General features: G+C 39.7%; 1 protein-coding gene across 1 annotated transcript in view; it reads right to left on the bottom strand.

Moving 5' to 3' along the window:
• Window positions 1-1,192: 1,192 nt before the first annotated feature.
• The window catches only part of galr1b (galanin receptor 1b), a 39,717-nt gene continuing 22,448 nt past the window's right edge, over window positions 1,193-18,461 (bottom strand). Inside the window, exon 3 of the mRNA XM_072547412.1 lies at window positions 1,193-6,439. Within this exon, the coding sequence (XP_072403513.1) occupies window positions 6,122-6,439 (318 nt within the window). The 3' untranslated portion in view covers window positions 1,193-6,121. The remainder of the gene's footprint in view (window positions 6,440-18,461) is intronic.

Below are 18,461 nucleotides of genomic sequence, written 5' to 3'. Positions count from 1 at the left end.
TGCAGGAAAACAGTTTGGTCAGTATGTAATGTCCTCCCCGCAGTGTGATTCGTGGTGTGTGTGTGTTCATGTATAATTGGGGCTGTGGGATGGATGGTAGTGATTGTGGGGTTGGTCTGAGGACCCTCTTGGCTCCATGCCACTTCCCACACTGTTCCATTGATGCCTTTAAGTGGGTAGTTGGGGCCTCACCTCCCCCCCACCTTGCCATCAGTATGAACCCAGTGGTGTATGGCATCTTGTCATGTGTGAAGCATTGACACACGTGTTAGCTTGTCAGCTCCTTGAGGAAAGTTGTCAGCATGGTGAGGATCTCCGTATCTTATCATGGGATCAGATGCTGGGAAAGATGGATGCCCATGACAGCCATCTCTGTCCTTTGCTGCTGGTCCCCCATCCCTAAAATACACACTCCATGACCCCACAAGTGCCATTGCTCACCTGTGCCCCAGCAACAATCCTTGGCCGAGAGTTAAACTAGCAGCAGCAACCACTTCCCTGCTGGTGTTGTCATTCAACAGCTGACAGCTATGATGACTGGGGCTTCTGTTCCCAGAATATTTGATAGAGTAGAAAGTCCACCATTGTCCAGGTAAGTGGCATTTACTATGGCATACTTTCCCTAAAAGCAGCATTGTAGGGCTATCACCAGCTTTCCAGTCAACAGGCAAGACGCCAGTTGCCCTCATTAAATCATGCCCCTCATCCCACATGGTACCTTTTGACTGAGATTGGGAACTCACTTCACAAGATAGCTCAAGATGTCACCCAGTATCATATTTCTGCACCCCCAATGCATTGGCAAGCTCTTTCTACTGAACCATCATGGATGAGGCAAAGTTCCACAGATCACTGTTAGAAGATTATTTTAAGATGCAAGGCAAGTCTTTTTCATTTGAAACCAAAACAGAAATTCCTGGAAAATCACAGCAGGTTTGGCAGCATCTGAGGAGAGAAATCAGAGTTAATGTTTCAGGGCATTTGACCCGAAATGTTAACTCTGTGTTCTGTCCACAGATGCTGCCAGACCAGCTGTGTTTCTCTAGCAATTTGTTTTTGGTGCTAATTTCCAGCACCTGCAGCTCTTTCTCTTATTCACTTGAACCCACTTTGAGATTTCTGCTTTCTTGCATGCATTAGGAAATAAAAAAAACTCAAGAAATGAAAACATTTTTCAGCAATGGGTCTAGAATTGGTGTACCAGTAACAATTTAATTATGTCAACCATAAACAGCTCAACATTATCAACTCACAATGCAGACAGTGTACTTAAACAACATTATCAAAGTAGAATCATGTACCTTCATGGAATCATTAATCCAGAGAACTGTACAATTTGTTGTCATGTAAAATCTTAAACACTGCAAATCTGTATTGAATATACATTAAAATATTTTAAAGGAACCTTAGGATTTCAGTCCTTCTTGCAAATGTCAATTCACTTTATAAATCTCAGTCCTAAGTGTATTATTCTGACTTGCAGGAATTCTTTTTAAAACTCACAAATACTAATGGATGCTGAACAACACTGATCCTTGATTTTGTACACATCCAAGCTTTAGTTGCTGTTTCTTTCAGGCAACCAAAGACAGTAGACAATATCAAATATTTCTGAGATTATGCAAGTAAAGGTTAAAAATGTATATGTTTGAACAGTTGTGTAGAACTTCAAAAAAAAAACCTTGCCATGTTCAGTTATTTATAATTAGTAGCAATATCATGAAAACCTCTTTCAATGAATGTGAAGAAATACGTCATTCGTGTCGGCTACAGAAGCCATCCTATTCTGTCTGAACTCAGGCTCTTAGTCATTCTACCACACTGACAAAAATTTATCCATGAAGTTATCACAATAGACTGCATTTGAAAAACAACTATTTTACTCATTCGTTATATTTTCTTTTCATCCTCAGTTTGCAAATTTCTCTCTGTTAGCTCCAGGAAACCATTACTATAAAGATGCCTCAGCTTTCCTGTTTGGATTAGTACTGTTTAAACATCTCTTCAATAACCTTAAATGGTTATTTGCAAAGGTTGAGAGATCTGAGAATCCCAGAAAGTTTTGCAGCTTAGTTTTTGTTTGAATGGTGCTAGCTAGTTCTTTACACCAAGATTTCAGATGTGAATTTGTAATTACATGCTGATAAAGTACCCAGCCTCAACATTACAGTGTCCATCATCCACCTACATTAATGACCAGTTGTACTAATTAAAGGAACTCTTGAATATTGAAGAGCAATGAAAATATCTTGGCGCACAGTAGCGCTGCCATTAAATTGGCGTGGGCTTGGATGATTGATGTCAATTATAAACCTAATGACAACACCCTGCAAGCAGGTACGTTTCCCTTATGGGTTCTTCCTTCCTTAAGCTTAATATCAGGATATTTTCAAACCATTAGGAGGCAGACAGGTAACCTCTCCCAGGCTAAAAAGTGGGCACAACCATATATTTCCCAACACAACAGGTTACATTACAATCCAGCCCAACAATTTCTATCAGAATCACAGAATGCAAGACTGCAGTGTTGAACTACCAGATTTAATAGTGTTTAATTAGTTAATAATTAAAGTCTTATTGAAAAGCATATTTTTGCTGCTTGGAGCCACACCTGCCAGGAAATCTGTTGGCATGGCATGCCAAGTATGTTTGCCTTGCACTACCCTCACTTCCACTGTAGCTCATCACAACTGCATTGTGTCAGTGTTATCATCATCCAGTAATTCCTAGGTCAACCAGTCTTTCGGCTTGCCTCCACTTTGCCCTCTGATCTCTGTAACTTTTCAGCTCTCACTGATTTGCTTATTATTCTATTCCTATCAACAACAAAAAAAAAGGCTGGAGATTAGGAATACAAAGATTTTTAAACACTTTAAAAGATTTTAAACTAATTTAGACATAACAAGCATGGCAGAAGAAAGGAAAATTATTTGTTGCACTAATTTGTGAACAGGATTATATGGTTGTGAGCTCATTTGAGTGTATAATTTGATCTTCTGAATGTGAAAAGCTGTCAACATAAAACTTAAACAAAGCTCTCAGTGCAAGTGGTTTATTAGTCAATTATAAATATACATGGTATAAATATTGAAAAGTTAACTAACCTAGCAAAGGAATGCTGAGCATCTCTGCTTAATAAATTGAATGACAATATCTTGCGTAATCCATGAGAACTAGCTTGACAATACTCTTCTATTCATTGCGTAGCAACATCAATGCTTCATAATCTATCTGAAAAAGCAATATTGAACCTATCATTAAATGGCCACTTTTCCCACTTCCAATATTGGCCCATAGACCCCATTTGAGTTCGATATTTGATTTGTCTTCACTTTTGCCTGGCACTTCTTCCTTGAGCAAAGGGGGAACAACTGTTAATTTCATTGCTCTCACTTGGCATAATTAACTGGAAGTTGCTGAATTTCTATAAACTTTAAATTCTTTGAGCTTCTTGAAATGCACCAAAGTAAATAAAGAAAAATCATCTGCAAAATTAGAATTGCAACATTGGCAACTCTAAGCAGCAACTATTGAAGATACATGTTACTGAAGACATTAACACAGTAGATTCATCTGTTTTAAACAAATAAAGTTAATAGATGTTTTAATACATTTCCCAATAAAGTGGTGTTAAGCTGATAAATCCCTTTATTTGAATAGAATCTGGGGATTTAATGAGACTCTTTCTGGTATGTAGCAATATTTAGCAGGGAACAATAAAATCACAGGATTAGGATTAAGAGGGAGAGGTAGGGGTTTACTCATCCAATTTTCTTTGTATTATTTGTGCCTTTCTTAGTGACAAAGTGTTGAAAAATAAAACAAAAGCCTTTGTCAGGAAGATCAAAGCGTGAGATCATAATGGACTTTAGGTTTTTTAAACATATCTACTTTCACATTATTTTATTCTCCATGTTATGTACAATTACATATTATTTATTTAAAGCAGGTTATTTTCTTTGTTTTTACAAAGTATTGGTCATAATGCATCATGACTCGATGTAACTTGTAGTAAAGATAATTTAAGAGAAACCTGTGGTATGCTGTGCTCATTCCTGCTGCCATAGTTTCTGCAGTCTCAGTGTCTCTCGGTGTGGGACAGCGAATTAAAACCATTACCTTTTATGCAACATTAAATCACTGCTTGAACAGAAAAGGCTCATTTGCCCACTGCATACCACACTGGTCTGCACAGACACGCACACACGCTGAATAATACATCTTGTGACTCAGAAGTATGAACTTTTGCTGGAATTGATAATTCCACCTCAAAAAGGAAGTAAAATATGTGGTAACATCAGTTGTTTGTTATTTAATGCCATCAGTCTATTCTTTGACAAGTAGTTTCAACCACTGGAGTATGCAGAAGAATTAAACATATTGGATAAAAAAAAAGCAGATTTTCTCTCTCAAAGTTTAAAATTCAGATTATTTTGTTATCCCTACTTGTTCCCTTCCGTGGTCATAAAGGTGAAGTCAGTGTTTGCGAATGAATCACTTCAGGCAATAAAAATGAATTATAAAGTCGCTTCTCTTCCTCAACCTCAACCTCATTACTTGCTGCACCAGGATTAAATCATTGAGGGGTGACCTTATAAAGGTTTATAAAATCACAAAGAGTATGGATATGATGAATAGCTGGGGGTATTTTTCATGGGGGTAGGGAGTCCAAAACTAGATAGCATAGGTTTAGGATGAGAAGGGAAAGATTTGAAAAGGACCTCAGGTGTAGCTTTTTCAAGCAGAGGGTGGTACATGTTTGGAATGAGCTGCCAGGGAAAGTGATGGAGGCTGGTACAATTAGAACATTTAAAAGGTATCTGGATGGATATATGAATAGGAAGGGTTTGGAGGATATGGTCTGAATGCTGACAAATGGAACTAGATTAGCTTAGGTCATCTTCAGTATGGACGTATTGGATTGAAGGGTTTGTTTCCAGGCTGTAAGACTTTGAGGCTTGAGATGAATTGCTAGTAAAGACCAAAATCATGAACAGTTGGATGTCAACTTAAAATTAAACTGAAAAGGTGTAAATGTGTTTACTTAGGACCTTTAATAGCTTAGATTGACTACATTCCCAGTAGCATGGGCTGGGTTGAGAAGTGGATGCAAAATCATTGTATGAACCACTCTTCTACTAAGTTGGAATCAGTTTTATTGGCTACTAATCTTCTTAGTACAGTCACTGTGTAATTGCTAACTTGGAACAGTCAAAGTGAGATTAATAATTCATTACTCTGAAATAGACAATCATTTGTTTCAGAAATTTATTTCTAATGAAAATCTCTGACAGAACTACAGTGCTTGACTAGAGCCCGATTTAAAATTTTTTTTCTATCATTTTAGCCACTAACATCATAATTATTTATTGAATTTATTCAGGTCAAACTATGGCAACATTGATGAATGAAACTCTAGTTTCTTTCTTAGACGGTCAAGCTTCTTGTACAAATAATCAAGTCTGACTGCATGAAATTAAATCAAGTCAACCATATCTCGTCTAAATCAAAACAAACTGAATTTAGAAACCAGTCTGGAATTCAACTAGATTCAAATTGAGCTAATTGGATTGAGTTGTCATCCACATTTACAAGCAATAACCCAAACTTTTAATATTAAATAAGATAGACACTAAAATTGTCATAGAAATGACAGTATTCAGTGTAACTTCATTTTTGGTGTCAATACACCAGCATTCTAAAAAAAGTCCAGTTCTATAACTGATTAGAATTTTCTTCAGTGATTTAATTTATCTCATCATATCTCCATACCTCAAACTGCAAGGGTACTGAACACCATATTCACTAAACCCCAAGCAGACAAGTGAGAACTTTTATTAACTATTTCTGAAACTCAAATGGATTTTCAGATAGTGCTGGAACCATCCATTAGGCTATTTGATACCCCTTTTTAATTTATATATCATGAACATGCCTTGGGACATAAACCTTCTGGATCAACACAACACTGACATCTGTTGACATCATTATCAATTGTTCTGAACATTTGAGCTCTTGATCCAGTATTTTGACTGCTTGTTCTCACCAGATGTGCAATTTCAGACTGCACAGGCATGGCCTCCATGCTTGGTCACAATACTCAGAACAAAGTGCAATGGCTTCAAGCATTTGTTGTTGAAGGTGTTGTCGAAAAGTTCTCCATTCGAATCCTGACCACTTTCTCCTCAATGGGTTGTGGGAAAGGGAATTTGCAACTGAAGACTTGGCGACTGGCTTTCCGAAAATTTTCCGAGAGGAATGCATATATTATGGGATTAATGCAGGAGTTCCCATACGTCATGCAGTGAGAGATGATCCTGAAGGCGAACGATGCATCGTTCAGGGGAAAATACCCAAATTCAACCCACATGTTTATGATATGGTGGGGCAGCCAAGACAGAAGAAACACAGCAACAAGCAGCATCACAGTCTGGGCAGTCTGAGAAAAGAGTAAAAGGGTAAAATCATATATCTTCATAGTTACCAAAGTGCTAATATTAAAGTCACAATGACATTATTTGATTGCAAAAGGCATGGATGCATTCCATGTAGATAATCTTAATTATCTGAATTGTGCAAATTTGTATCTTAGCCATTTGGCAGTTTAGAAATTAAATATTGCAGAAGAAAGTAAAGCTTTGACTGTACCCAATCAGCTTGCAAAACAATAACCAACATTAGATAAGATTCCGCAATTGGACAGCATTTGCAGCATAATTCTGAATGTGGGAAGAATTACAGTGATAATTAATTTAGAATTGTCAATTGGGCTTGCAGTGTGGCACATTTGCGTGTCCTGGAAGCTGTATATATTGACAGAAAGAACATATAAAAACAGCGTCTGTTTCGACTCAAGAGAAGTAAGTGACTGCAATTTGCTGATTCATTTCTTAAGCAATGCACTCGCCAATCAGAGTCAATCTGTCTGGTTGAAAATTCAATCAAGGCCTGGCAGTGAACTACAATCATCATTAATTGGTGCATTCTTTATTGCAAATCCCCAACCAAAGTCAACTTTTGTCAACCAATTGGCACTATCCTCCAATACAGTTTTGCCCTCGAATTGATATTCTTGCAAATTGCCCTGATTAGTTTAAGACACAAAGCTTCAATACAATGTTTTTCTAGTAATACCCAACTCAGTTTTAAAATACATTTGTAGAATGTTTTGATTTTCCCAGTATTCACTCACTTTAGGCAACAAAAATGTTTGTGTTTATCATTTAAAATCACCTCATGTTCAGCATCAAGTCCTTAGTTAAATACAAAGTTAAAAATCACACAACACCAGGTTATAGTCCAACAGGTTTAATTGGAAGCACTAGCTTTCGGAGCGACGCTCCTTCATCAGGTGGATACTCCACAACCACCTGTTAAACCTGTTGGACTATAACCTGGTGTTGTGTGATTTTTAACTTTGTACACCCCAGTCCAACATCCGCATCTCCAAATCTTTAGTTAAATACAATCTTTGAGTTAATTAAGGAGTTATTCAGAGCAACAAATGTGCTTGTTCCTTCTCCAATTTAAGAACAATCTTATTGTGCTAGTATGAATTTTTCAATATCCTGATTGCCTTACAAACTGAAGATTTAAATTTCCAGAGGCCACCTCAAATGAATCATATAACAGTTGTGAAACGTGAAAGGGTTCAGAAAAGATTTACAAGGATGTTGCCAGGGTTGGAGGATTTGAGCTATAGGGAGGGGCTGAACAGGCTGGGGCTGTTTTCCCTGGAGCGTCGGAAGCTGAGGGGTGACCTTATAGAGGTTTACAAATTTATGAGGGGCATGGATAGGATAAATAGACAAAGTCTTTTCCCTTGTGTGGGAGAGTCCAGAACTGGAGGGCATAGGTTTAGGGTGAGAGGAGAAAGAAATAAAAGAGACCTAAGGGGCAACATTTACATGCAGAGGGTAGTATGTGCAAGGAATGAACTACCAGAGGATGTGGTGGAGGCTGGTACAATTGCAACATTTAAAAGGCATTTGGATGGGTATAGGAATAGGAAGGGTTTGGAGGGATATGGGCCCAATGCTGATAGGTGGAACTCGATTGGGTTGAGATAGCTGGTCGGCATGGACAGGTTGGACCGAAGAACCTATTTCCATGCTGTACACCTCTATGACGAAGACATTTATTGTATTCAGCAAACTAAAATCACCATTGATTAAATATTTTTAGTTGGAAACTAGTATTCTCCCTCATTAGCGTGTTAACCCCTTCGATATCCCCATATTACATTTTATATAATGATCTCCACAGAATTGCAATCTTAGATCAGAAGACAATAAGAAATGGGAACAGGGTAGGGCATTCAGCCCCTCGAGTATGCTCCGCCATTCAATAGATCATGGCTGATCCAACATTCACCACTTCCACTTTCCTGCAACCCTTGAATTCCATACTGATCAAGAATCTATCGCAGCCTTAAATAAACCTGATGAAGGACCGGCGCTCCAAAAGCTAGTGCTTCCACTTAAACCTATTGGACTATAGCCTGCTGGTGTGATTTTTAACTTTGTACACCCCAGTCTAACACCGGCATCTCCAAATCTTAAATATATACAAGGACTATGCCCCCACAGCTCTTTCTGGCCAGGAGTTCCAAAACTCTTCAGTCCTCAGAGAAATTCTCCTTCATCTCAGACTTAAATTGGTGCCTCTTTATTCTGACACCATTGCCTTTTGTCCTAGATTCTCCCACAAGTGGAAACAGCCTCTCAGCGTTTACTCTGTCCAGCCCCTTAAGAAACCTATATGTTTAAATGAAATTGCCTCTCATTCTTCTAAACGCCAGTGTTGAGTCCCAACCTGTTTAGCCTTTGTGCATGAGAATCCCTCCATACCAGCGATCATGTGGCGAACTTTCTCTGAAATATCTCCAGTGAAGTATTATTCTTTAAATAAAAGGGGACCAAAATTGCACACAGTATTTCCAGATCTGGTCTCACCAGCATCTTTGCTATGACAGTAAGACTTCCCTATTCTTATACTCAGACACCTTGAAGTAAGGGCCAAGATCCCATGAGCCTTCCTGATACCTGCTGCACCTATGTACTAGTTTTCTATGTTTCAGATACATGTATCTAAGTCCCTTTACATTGCAGCTTTCGGTCGTTTCTCTCCATTTAAACAGTGTTCTCCCTTCCAAAGTAACTTCACATTTTCCCCACATTATACTCCATTTGACAACTTTTTGCCCACTTAACCTAACACTATCTCTTTGTAAACTCTCACAACCTGCCTTTTTACATATTTCAATATAGTCTGCATATTTGGTTACAGTACATTTGCCTCCTTTCTCCAAATCAAAACAGACAGAAGCTGTTCCCAGGTTCCAATAGGTTTTCATGTGTCTCCATTAAATTGAGTTGTAATATCCAATAATCCCATCAAGTCCTTTCCCTCAGTCTTTCTCAAACTTCCGAATTCTTGTGATTCCATGCCATGGCAAATTTTCCAACGATTTAAAATTTCCAAAAGTACTTCTTCAACCGGAAAATGTCTTATTACTCACATTTTATGTAGTTAACAGAGAAAACAGATCTTTTCCATTTGCTGACTTATGCAATGATGTTCCTGCCTCTTTTAAACCATGAACTGCTGCCTCTGGCTTTGCGTTGAGGTGCGATATTCAGCAATTGGAGTTCAATAAGTCTTTACCGGTCCTGATCCCTGTGGTAACCATCACCTGGTCTACTGACAGCAGAAACCAAATTCACACTGACTTCTGTTTCAGGGTATCTGGTTTTACCACAGACAGGAAAAAAAATAGTGCAAAACATAGCCATCTTATAAAACCTTGCATTATAATAAGCGATAACAATGACGAATATCTTATGAGAGACAATTAAGCCACTTCCCACTCAGTTGAGGCAGTCCAAATCTACCTCAGAGTCAATCCTTAGAGGCATCTATTCAAAATGGGTGTGAGCCAATAGAAGGGTATCCTAACTAGCTCCCAGTCTCTCAAAGTGTTCAAACAAATCTCTCCAGTTAAGAGGTTGATCTGGTAATCTGGGTGTCACCCTGCAATCTTTGCTTCCATCAAGGAGTTGCACTCAGAAGGGACATGAGTTGGAGCCGAGCTTCTCGATATCAGGGCTTCCTGTGAAACCAACATCAGCTAATGTGGAGTTCATGCTATGAGAATATCTCACTAAGGCATCAAAGCCTTAGTTGAAAACCAAGATTTTGATGGAAAATACACTTTTTAAATATCTTGTTTCTTATTAATGTACAACCGTTAACGTTTAAAGGCCCTCGTAGAACACAAATTAAATACAGGGTCCCTGATTTACGAACGTTCAACTTACACACATCATCAAATACACAATAGTGTAATTTTAAACGTATGAACATTCCCTGTACTGAGAAACAGCTCCTGCATATTGTCCTGCACTGTGTACAAACCCACTCGTCAACGGACTCCAGAACGGAAACCATTCGTAACCCAGGGACTGGTTGTATCCAAAGCAATGTGGATGAATCTATTGGCTGCAAAATGCGAATGCTGGATTCACAATAGACTGCAAGGGTGGAATTCACCCCTCCCCAGAGTGGCTTGGGGAATGGCAAAGAAGTTGGGAAAAATATAGCAAGAGCGAACCTTAGTTTCCCCCTTAAGCTTAAAACAGCGACTTCAGAATCTTGCCTACCTAGCGCCCACCTATTTCCATCTCATTGTTTGCCAATTTGCCTCATTTTTACACAACTTCCAGTTCCCCTTCCTCCCTTGAGAACCTAAATGGCATACATTCCTGACATGAACCTGGGGGCTTGCCAATTGCTGTATCAATCATCATGTGATGCTGCCCTCACCACAACATTCCTGTGTGCTCCATGGCCACCACCCTCCTCTAGCCTTCATCCATGCAAACTGGCATCAGCATACCACTAGCCTCACCATCACCATGACTGCTCTCATGTGCCAGTCCACGTACTGTGGAAGCTTCAGCTGGGGGTTGGGCACCTTCAGTTAGAGGCTGCCCTGTTAAGTCAGTTCAGGGTGTGGTTGATGATCAATCAGGATGGTTTAGTCAATACTGGTCAGGAGACTTTTCATCGCGAGGTCTATGGAGTCCTGGGAAAAGCAGGCAACTGAAATCTGGGGATGGACTTCCTTGGATTGGGTCACTGATGGACTGATTTCAATGATGGGGGTGAATTTGTGACAGAAGGGTGGAATCTAATAGAATGGTGGAATCGAACAGAATATAGGTGGGCCTTAGAGACTCCAGGATTGAGAGTTCTTACAAGTCACTATCACTTTGGTCTCTACATGGGGAGAGTGTATAGCCACAAGAATGCAGCAATTCGCAAAGCCATAGGCTTTGGGGTAATTTGCGGTAACTAGTTGTTATTTAGATGGGCTAAATCGAAACAGGAGAAGGCTGAAAGATTATTGGGGCCATAGGACTAGCAACCCAAAAAAAAAGGGGCATAAAGAATGGGGCATCACCCTGTGTGTCAGGTAGACCTTGCAAGACACAAGAACAGAGTTGAAACCAAGCTATATTTAATCCAAAGTCAACTATGCAACATTGATACTGCAAGGTTTGTGAAGATTTGTAGCTCAGGTTGAGGTTTACGGTGTTGTTTTGCTCGCTGAGCTGTAGGTTTGATATCCAGACGTTTCATTACACGATACACGAACACCAGCTAGCCACAAAAAGACACGACCCTCTCTCCCTCGTAGCCCTACACACAGATGAAAAAAAAAGCACCATTTCGACTGGGACAACACATCTATCCTGGGACAGGCTAAGCAAAGACATGCCAGAGAATTCCTAGAGGCCTGGCACTCCAACCACAACACCATAAACAAATAAATAGATCTAGATACCATCTATTAACCCCTCAGAAAACAAACAGGAAATGACATCACCACAAACCCCAGGAATCCCACCCAGGACAAACATATAAATAGAAAGCAGGAGACAACAACTTTGCTTCACTTGGAGGTCACCACTGATGATGTTGCCTCGCCAGGTAATGAAAGGTCTGGATATCAAACCTACAGCTCAGTGAGCAAACCTACACCCTAAGTTGATACTCACTCTTCATGAGGTGACATTTTGTAAGCTACTGTCTTTCTCTTAAGGAGCAAGTTAAATGAGTGAATTTGAGCTTGTGATAGAGACAGCTGCATTAATCCTGCATCCACTAATTTAGTAATGTCAATCATCTGAAATCAATTTGCATTTCATTGGCAGCTCATTGGTTATCCTATATTGCACATTACAAACTAGGCTTCAGGTACTAATGCATCCTGGGTGACACTGACACCATTTTTCTCCAGATCACAGCTGTACATATCTGTCCCCTGTGATGGAGAGAGTTAAATAGTGGCAGTGCCATTCTCACTATTGCTGGCTTCCCCTAAAGTAAAGGGTGCTACCACCTACACCCACATTGCACCTTGAGTGCACTCTCAAAGCAGAGTTCATCGACAGAAAAGCCTTCCACATCAATGTTCAAATTATATGTGACTATCGATGCCAGATGATTTTGGAGGACTATGTTAGATATCCTGGGAGCTGCCACTTGTGTAGTTCAGAACTCACAGGTTCATGCCTTCTTTCAGATTAAAGATGGCTGCCACCAGAAAATGGGTGGTTCTTCCATCTTGGCTGAATGACACCTTTACATAACCTTTAGACTGCTAGCACTACTTTGGCTCCCTGAGAGGAAATTGCACATGGACGGAGGTCCAGGTCCCTTGTCCCCTTCTTGCCTTGATGCTGAGCACTTATGGCTCTAGTGATGGAGTGCAGATCCATCTGTAAATCTGACAGACACTGATTTGCTACTCCTGGCTGTCCATGACAGTCACCAACCCCACCATGGAGACAGCCAAACATACACATGTTGGAACAGCACGGTGCCGAAAACATTGGTGGAATCCTCTGTTCTTCATCATTTTGATGAAGAACAGGTGTGTGAAATGTGGACTCTCCTGCTCCTCAGATGCTGCCTGACTGGTTGTGCTTTTCCAGCACCCCACCCTTGACTTTGATCTCCAGCATCTGTAGTCCTCACTTTCTCCTCTCTTCTTCAACCCAGTTTACTGACTCCTTCTGTCAAATCTTTCGGCCTTTCCTGTGCCTGTCAGCACATTTTGATAAAGTTATCAACAGTCGTGACCCTGGGATTGGCTCCTGTCTGGGGCTGAGCGAGTGCCTGGTCTCTGTCAGTCCTCGGACTGCCAATGGCCTGGAGTGTTTCTTCCTCGACCAGCTTTGGAAAAGTGCCAGCGATATGCTCATCAGATTGTGCTCCTGAGTACAATCCAGAAAGCGAGCCCAATGGAGTGAGAGTCTGAGCTGGCGGAGGGTGCGGGGAAAACCTTGCTAGTGAAGGTTGAGTGGCTTCTTCCTCAGAAGATAGAGGTGGAGCTGAGGGTCCCTTGGCACAATCCACCTTCTGCCAGAGAATTAGTGGGTGCCATTAGTGCCTGCATTTGAACTGACAAGGAATTAGTTGTGCTAGAGGAGTGACAGCCTATGCAGGTTAAAGAATAAGTAAACATCGATAGTGATTGGAGAACAGTAGAACATGCTTGCCCATTGAGTTTTCTTTGTCTTCACAGTCATTATTTTTCCAGCCAGCTCAAGAATATTCTCCTCAAATCCGTGAGAAGTCTTATGTCTGCCACCCCACCTGCTGTCAGTCTTGGCCTTTTCAACCCAGTTGTGAGCCAACTTTTCTTTCAAATGAGTCAAAAGAGGGGTTTCAGGATCATGGGACTAGCTTCTAAAGCAGTTAGTAATGATGTAGGAGCAAGAGAGATGGTGAGATGACCCAGTGAGTGAGTAGGAGGTGCAGTGGGCAGGAAGGATTTGTAGTTTGGGAGGACAAGGTGATTAATAGCTGTTGAATTCTCAATGTATACAACAGTAAGAGTTGTAGTCCATGAGTCTTGGTGAGAGGGGAGTGCAGTTGCAAAGGCAGACTGCCTGGTGGCCCTGTGAGAATGATAATGCACAGAGAAGACGGTGGCATGTACCCTTGTGAAGGGCAGAAGATCACCAATCTTCTTCCTGTGCTGTTGTATATTACTTTGCTCCACAAAGACCACCAAGTCCCAGCAGTGACAATCACTTCTAACTCTGGTGATTGTGTGAAAAGGCTGTGACACAGCCTGGAGCCACAATGAATGAAGTAAAGAGCAGAAGATTGTGTTAGAAAAGTTGCATTCTCACTCAACTAAATATTTCTGTTCAAAACAGGAAAATTCTATCATCTTTACTTAAGCTTTTGATGGTTTAACTATTCAAACATTATTTCACTAATTTGTTTAATCATGCCTCCTTTCGACTGAACAAAAGATGATAGCAATGTCCCACCATCCTAGGCAAGGGAGGGCATCTATAGGGACTAAATTGTGTAAAAATATAAAATCTCTATAATCTTTCTGCAATGCCCAATGCCAACAGCTTTGACACCTCTGCTCATTCTTCATCGTTTTCATTAAATTAATTCTCCATTATTATCGTTGGAAATGTTCACTTAAAATCCTGTAATGTTCTTCTAATAAATTGTGAACTATTTTTAGGAGTAAATGCAGACATAAATCTAGATTAATGTTATTCCCAAGCTGTTTATGTTGGCAGACAGCCTGAAATTCTCCCCCAGCTGAGTTCTAAAATGGCTTGGCATCCTATTGAACTAGCTAAATTAGCTGTACATCTATTTTAGATGCCAATCCATTTTCGGAACTCTTAGCAAAATAGTGATGGCTTTGTTCCAGAGAATGGAGCAAAATTCTCTTTGCTCTCCAAAATGCTACTGCCCATTCTACCAAGCAGGAGTCCTCAAAGTCGTCCCAGTCTCAGAATCTGCATGCATGATCAGGTCATACCTTCATTGTCCTAGTAACTGGACAGAATTGTCTTCATCTTCAGTTCTGTTCAATGATGCATCTTTCAGGATTGTCATATTGGCAATCATCTGGTAACCATAGCATCATAAACTTTAGTGTCTACTAACTAAATTCTGCAACAATTTGTTCAAGATTTTTTTCCAACTTCCAATTTTGAAATACCATATTTGTATTCTGTTCACTAAAAAGCACTGTTTTAAATCATTTCCATGCAAATTTTAATTCCAATAAAAGTTTTGGAATCTGCTAACAAAACTAGAATAAACTCTTCATTTCTTAAATCAATTCACATCAATTATCCAAACAGTTCTTTCAGTCATAGAAACCATCTCCAGCCTGCTGTGCTGTCAAAGATGCATGGACCTGGCAGTAGGCTGTATTCCCTGCTCGACCTCTTCAATGCACCAATTCAGATATTCAGGTGGTTAGTTTGGGTGTAAATGAGGGGGAGCCTGTGGTAGTGGAGTAGAAGGAGTTGGCATCAATGTTTTCATCCAATGTTGCTTGTGGGCTATCCAACCATACGTTAGTCTGAAATCTCCTAAGCAGCTTGTGGGTGAGTCTGCCCCTTTAACATATTGTGGGTGTGTGACCATGTCAAAATAAAAATTAAAGGGCTGCCGATTTAAACAAATTGCTTTTGTATTGCAAACAAAAAGATTAGAATGAACTTTGCCTGTGTATTCCCATTGTTGAAAGCATGGGTCTCATTTATTTCAAAAGATATTCTAATTTCAGTATCATCAATGTAAGGAGTAATTTGAAGCAATCAACTCAAACAATCATGTAGGGAGAGAACAATACAGTGTGATGAAGGCTGATAATATATTATAACTGTAATTTGGCTAGTTCCAAAGTGAGAAGAAATGATTTTAATTTTCTGTTCTGTGGAAGTCTGACCATTTTTTTTTAAGAAAGCCATTTTGAAGAGTGAGCTGCAAACAGCCTTTCCAATAAATAAATAAATGTAAGCTCAACAGTTAGCAAGTCATCAGGGAGGATATTCGCTTAGGTGTTTACTGACTTAGGTTTTACTATCCAGGGACAGGGATGGTTTGCCCAGACAGAAAAGGTCTACAGCAGCAGAGGTGCTATTCATAGTCAGCTTCAGGGCTGGGGAGAAACCTTGAGTTTCTCAGAAGAAAACTCCAGAGGCTGAATGCAGTGGGGGTGTCTCTAAGACTGGGGTAAAACAGTGGAATCTATCTTTCCAAGATCTGTAATTAGTTTGTTCCAATAGTTGTTTTATAGTATAATACAATACATTTTTTTTTCCTCATGTAATAGACTTGTGTGTCCTTTAAATAAAATAATTTGGCAGCCTCTTCAGTGAGTGACCTCCAAACAAACTCAAAAAAGTAAAGCTAATGATCTATCAAGTCAGGTCTCTCTTTGGGATCTGACCCATCCAATATTACCCTCAGCTGGGATTATAACATAGTCACCAGAGGGGTATTTGGCAATTCAAGAGGCACCTGCAGCTGGACCTTTAGTGACAGAGATAGTCAATAAATTGGGAGTGCCTCTTGTATTTTATAGGAGCCTGGGCTCAGGTTTCAACAGAGGACGTGGAACATGATGTAATGATTGTCCATCTCATTGCCCACCACAAATCAGTTTTCATAGGGAACATTGCTACATCTGATTCACCTCATTTCAAATGGCAGAAGGTGCACCAGTAAGTGGGTACTGGCAGCTACCTAGCATGACTGCAAACTTGGAATCCATTCTAAGGTTATCGTTTGATCCAGAATGAGGAGGTACTCATCCAGGATGAGTAGAGGTCATTTCAATCCCTCTACTCCCATGGACCAGATTAAACAGCTGTGAGGAGCAGTAGGATATGTTTCAGAAGTTGTACACTAAATACTTTCAATAAGCAACATTCGTACCACACAAATGGTCGGCAATGGTTATCTCCAACAAGACAGAATCTAACTATTATCTCATGATATTCAATACCATTATTGAATCCCCCATTATCAATATCTTGAAGGTTATCATTGTTCAGGAACATAACTGGACCAGCCATATAAATGCTGTTGCTATAGGAACAGATCAGAGGCTAGGAATTATGGCGAGTAACTCACCTCTTGTCTCCCCAAAGCTTAACTGCCATCTACAAGATACAAGCTAGCAATGTGGTATAGTACACTCTACTTACTGGATGAGAGCAGTTCCAACAATGTTCAAAATGTTCAACATCATCAAAACAAATCAATCAATCAGCTTGCCCACCATCTTAAAGATTTACTCCCTCTCCCACAAGCACAAACTGGTAGCAGTAACACTATGTACTATTATGTAGTAACTTACTGAGACAGCTTCAACTACATCTTCCAATTGTGGCCTCTACCATGTAGAAGGACAAGCTGCACAGGAACCACCTGCACGTTGTCCTCAAAGCCACTCATCTTTCTAAATTGGAACTTGTCGTTTCTTCAATGCTGCTGGGTGAAGTTCCTGGAACTCCCTTTCTAATGGTATCCCAACTCCCCAAAGACCACCAGTGGTTCAAGAACGCCATTGGCTACCACATTCTCCAGGGTGTTACAACCCACTGAGGTAGAACACTGGAAAGCAAGTCCCAATATTACTGGAGTCAAGTTTTTAAAAAAGCCACAAAGCTCTCCAATTTACCAGAGTTACAGACCTAGATTGATATAAAGCACCGACCAGGTTTCTGTATTGAACAATGATCACTATTAATTACAAGTAACTAGACTCTAGCTGATTGGTTCCAAACCTTTTCAGTAACATGGCAAACTTCATTGAGACAAACAATTCTATGTTGCACTCATTTTTTCATCTGAATTAATTGCTCATAAATGTCACATTTACTTGTATTTACTATAGTTATGGTCTTATTAGAGAGATGCATTAATGTTTCAAATCATTGGAAGCAATACACTATCTTCAACTGCAGGCACAGACACATTTGAAAACTCTGCTCACCTCAACTATATCTGACAGTTTGTGGTCCTAAATCTGTTCCACACAGCGCACTTGGTTCAGGGTCTGAATTTTGCAAATGACATTTCATATTTGTAACAATATTTTTTAGAAGTGTAATTTTTTTATTGAATAATTGAACCTATCCATCATTGAAATTCAATGGATCAAAGCAAAACACAGAGTAAATTGCAGTTTATCGGGTTCGTGGGAAACCTGGGCCTGCCAGTGTTTTCACTTTTTTCCTTTGGATTCAGATATTTCAAGAACAACTGAATTAGCAGAGGGATTGCCTCTTCTGACAACAAACATACCCATTTCTTCTTATATCGGGGAAATAAACTAGATTTTCCAAAGGTCAATTTAGTTATATATGCTAATGTTAGCTCGTTTTATCTTGTTTGCTTTCAACAAGAAATTGTGCAAATTCCATTGCTTGGTTTGTACACCCACTGATGAAAATTATCATGTCATCTCAATTTTGGGGATCTTTGGCTGCCTCTGTTTGGAATGTTCGTGTTTCAGAACCTAAAGACTGGTTTTTCTCTTTTAATATGAAGATCAATTTTCACAAATTTTTATGAGTTGTAATTTAAGTTGGTTAGAATATTGTTTAAGATGA

The sequence above is a fragment of the Chiloscyllium punctatum genome, chromosome 26 (assembly GCF_047496795.1).
Source record: "Chiloscyllium punctatum isolate Juve2018m chromosome 26, sChiPun1.3, whole genome shotgun sequence".
NCBI classification, from domain to species: Eukaryota; Metazoa; Chordata; class Chondrichthyes; order Orectolobiformes; family Hemiscylliidae; genus Chiloscyllium; species Chiloscyllium punctatum.
This window is presented reverse-complemented; position numbering and strand designations above follow the sequence as displayed.